Consider the following 3127-nt stretch of genomic DNA (forward strand, 5'->3'; position numbering starts at 1 on the left):
CGTGACGCGGGGGGGCCCAGCCCAGGAGGCCCGCGGAGGCCCCGGGAGGGAGGCGACACCTCCCGACCTCCCCATCGCCATCCCGCGCGTCTGTCTTACCTGCCGTCCCTCCCAGCTCCGTCCGGCTGCACCCCGACTTCCCACAACAGGGCCCCAAATCCTCCCTTAACCGAGCGCGGGCTCAAACGTCATCAGCCGTTGCCCGCCTGCGGTCACGTGATGCCCCGCCCCTCGGGTCACGTGACGGCCAGGGAGCCAGGGGCGGAAGCCGGGGTCTCGCGGGCTCCTGGTCCGGGGCTGAGGGTAGGAAGCTCCGCGGCGGAGAGGCTGGGTGGGGACTTCCCGGTTCCGAACCCGCGTGCGATCGGCTGCCCGGTTCTGCCCCTCGCGGCCCGAACGGCAGGTGAGTGAGTGGCGGGGTGCACGCGCCCCTCCTTTGCGCCCCCCTTCCCCTCCTGGGCCGCCCTGGCAGAGGGGACTTGGGGTGGGGTCTGGGTGGGGTGCCTGGCGGGGAGGGCTGTGGGACTCCGGGCGGGGCTGCCGCAGCCCGGGCTCCTCTCCTTCCCCACTGGATGGAGACTGCTTCCCTGCTCCGCCCGCGTCTGAACCTTCCGAGTTCCCGGGAGCGAGGCCGGTGCACGTCCTCTTCTCCACGGACTCTGCAGAGAGCTGAGGCTCAGTGAGCGATTTACCTCCCGACGGCCCGGGAGCGCATCCTAGGTCTGCCATGGCCCTGAGTCCCGGCAAGTCACTGCCTCTGCACCTGAGTTCCCGCGCCTGTGACATGCGGTGCCAAGGCCCTTTGCATTTCGAAAAAGTGTTCAGAGGATCCCCAAAACCAAACAAACCAAAAACGTATAGAGCCCATAGGAGGCGCGGGGCGCCTGGCTGCGAGTGCACGGAGCTCCCTCCCTGGTGAGAGATGGGGTGAGGGTGGTGGGAGGGGGGTGGGGGTCTTACTGCCTGGACTCACCGTGAGGGACACCTTCCCGTTTTCCTTCTGCTGTCTTTTCCAGGACTCATGAATCAGACTAGAGCGATCAGACTCATTTCAGAATTTTTCTGGAGATTCCCATCACTTTTTTCTTGATCCACAACCATCATATTTTGTCCTGATAATGGATTGGTACTGAAGTGTGTGGCAGGATAAAAATAGACCTGTCTTTTCTTGTCCTCAACAGCGGCTTGTCCCAAGACAATTTAATGTCCTTCAGAGTTCAGTCTGTACTCATTGGCTAACTGGTAGGATGGTGTCATGCTTCATTCTTGAAAGCAGGATGTCTTTTTGCCTTGGATCACTTTCCAAACTAAAAAAGTTTCATACCAAATTTTAAAGCTAAAATACCACTTTTCTGGGTGCTTTGTAAAGACAGAAAATTGAGTGGGATCTCTAGTTTCATTCCATGCCAAATGGCAGTGCACTCTGCATTGGAATCTTCTTCATCCCTAGCACCAATAGAACCAAATGGAAGATTTAATATAGCTTCTGCTGCAGTGTTTATTTACATGTCATTCTAGAGTGATTTTTTTTTAAGCTCAACTAAGTCTTGACACCTGTGAAGCTACCTGTCTGAGATTGCTGCAGCATTGGTACTCATCTTTAATGATGGTCTTAAATTCTGTTCTGTAGGGCCAGTTTTTCAGCCAACAATGGGATATTTGCCAAACACTCTAGCAGAAGCCTTACACAATCTGCAGGTGGCTTTTCTCTGAGACTTGTCACCTCATGGTCTCTAGGTGGCTACTGTGGCTTCAGGCATCGAATGTTCATTGAGCCATATTTAAAGGCAAGAAGGAAGGGGGATAGCCAGGATGTAGAGAGGGAAATTTCTCTCCACATGCCTCTCTCCTTGTAGCAGGAGGAATAAATATTTCCCAGAATTCCCACCATAGACTTCCTCTTATACCTCATTGGTCAAAACTGAGTCACGTATCTAAACCTAGCTTCAGGGAGGTGGAAAGTAGTGCAAGTGTTGAGAAAGACCTGAGCTTTCAAGATTTTGAAAAGTAAATCAGGCTTCCTTGAAGTTGACAAATGATGACCTAGCCAATCAATACAGAGAGGAGAGGAATGCAACAAAGATGACACAAATGAGCACTTGGAAAGATAGTGATTTGAGAAGGAATTGGGAGAGACTTTGGAAAAATGAATGATGCCTTAAAACTGTTTTGCAAAGATCATGATATGAAAGCAAACTATGAAGTATAAGATGCTGTGTTATCAAAATCAGAGTTTGGTAAAATAAACTTTTGACTCCGCTGTTTGTCAATTGAATTAGTACATCGTTGTTGCAATTTTATCCTAAATTTTGTTAAGCATAAACTTATTTTCATCGGGTTACAATGTTTTATGATATAACTAATCAGACTTGCCTACTGCTTGGTATGTAATGCTTATCTTTACAGTCACTGTGCAGCCTTTCTCAGGCATGTATTACCCTCGATAACAAGGACTTCCTGCACATAACATATGAGAAAAGCATTTCTAAGGGTGTTCCTTCAACTACTTCTAGTGGATTTTAGGACATACCTTTTCCCGAAGGTGAAACAAGCGACAGTTCCTGGAAGGAAAATACAATAATCGGTGCCCAATTGAGGGCACATTGGAACCAATCATGCCCAGCGGTTCCTTCTCCCAAGCTCAGTGGTAGCCACATTGGGTCTTTCCTCGGGGGGAGAAGTGAATCGAGGGGTGAAAAAGAGGCCGAGAGTGTTCATTTTCCAAAGCCCTTCCGCATGGAAAACGTGAAGAAATGCCCCCGCCCCGCCCCACCCCCCCCATCAGAAATCATTTTTCTTGTTTGTTTTTTAGGGAGTTTGGGAGAAAAAAATAGTATCTATGTGTTTCACATGCTGCCTTAAAAAATGGAGATTTATTTTGTTTTTTGGATACAGTTTCTTAAATGGAGCAAACATCTGTCAGCAGACCCGGTTTCCACTAATGATTCGCAGACCCCAGCTCTGAAGCCGGCTGGCCGTCCCCACCGGCCAGTGGGGACACACACGGAGTAGCTGCTGGTCCTCAGGATGTTGGACTTCCTGGCTGAGAACAACCTCTGCGGCCAGGCCATCCTCAGGATCGTCTCCTGTGGCAATGCCATCATTGCTGAACTTCTGAGGCTCTCCG

At 50.8% G+C, this 3127-nt stretch overlaps 2 protein-coding genes across 6 annotated transcripts in view; one reads left to right on the forward strand and one right to left on the reverse strand.

Annotated features, from left to right (window-relative positions):
• Window positions 1-195, reverse strand: part of NSMCE2 (NSE2/MMS21 homolog, SMC5-SMC6 complex SUMO ligase) — a 232239-nt gene extending 232044 nt beyond the window's left edge. For 2 of the 5 annotated variants that reach the window (XM_006770965.2, XM_006770964.2), the window contains exon 1: window positions 100-195. The gene's annotated coding sequence lies outside the window, so the exon portion shown is untranslated. The remainder of the gene's footprint in view (window positions 1-99) is intronic. The other 3 variants (XM_006770962.2, XM_006770963.2, XM_015568644.1) reach the window with 3 other exon arrangements.
• Window positions 196-235: 40 nt separating this feature from the next.
• Window positions 236-3127, forward strand: part of KIAA0196 (KIAA0196 ortholog) — a 47255-nt gene continuing 44363 nt past the window's right edge. Inside the window, 2 exon segments of the mRNA XM_006770961.2 lie at window positions 236-403; window positions 2896-3127. The exon segment at window positions 2896-3127 is cut by the window's right edge and continues 43 nt beyond it. Coding sequence (XP_006771024.1) covers window positions 3028-3127 — 100 coding nt within the window. The 5' untranslated portion in view covers window positions 236-403; window positions 2896-3027.

Source organism: Myotis davidii, unplaced genomic scaffold, assembly GCF_000327345.1.
Source record: "Myotis davidii unplaced genomic scaffold, ASM32734v1 scaffold765, whole genome shotgun sequence".
NCBI lineage: Eukaryota > Metazoa > Chordata > Mammalia > Chiroptera > Vespertilionidae > Myotis > Myotis davidii.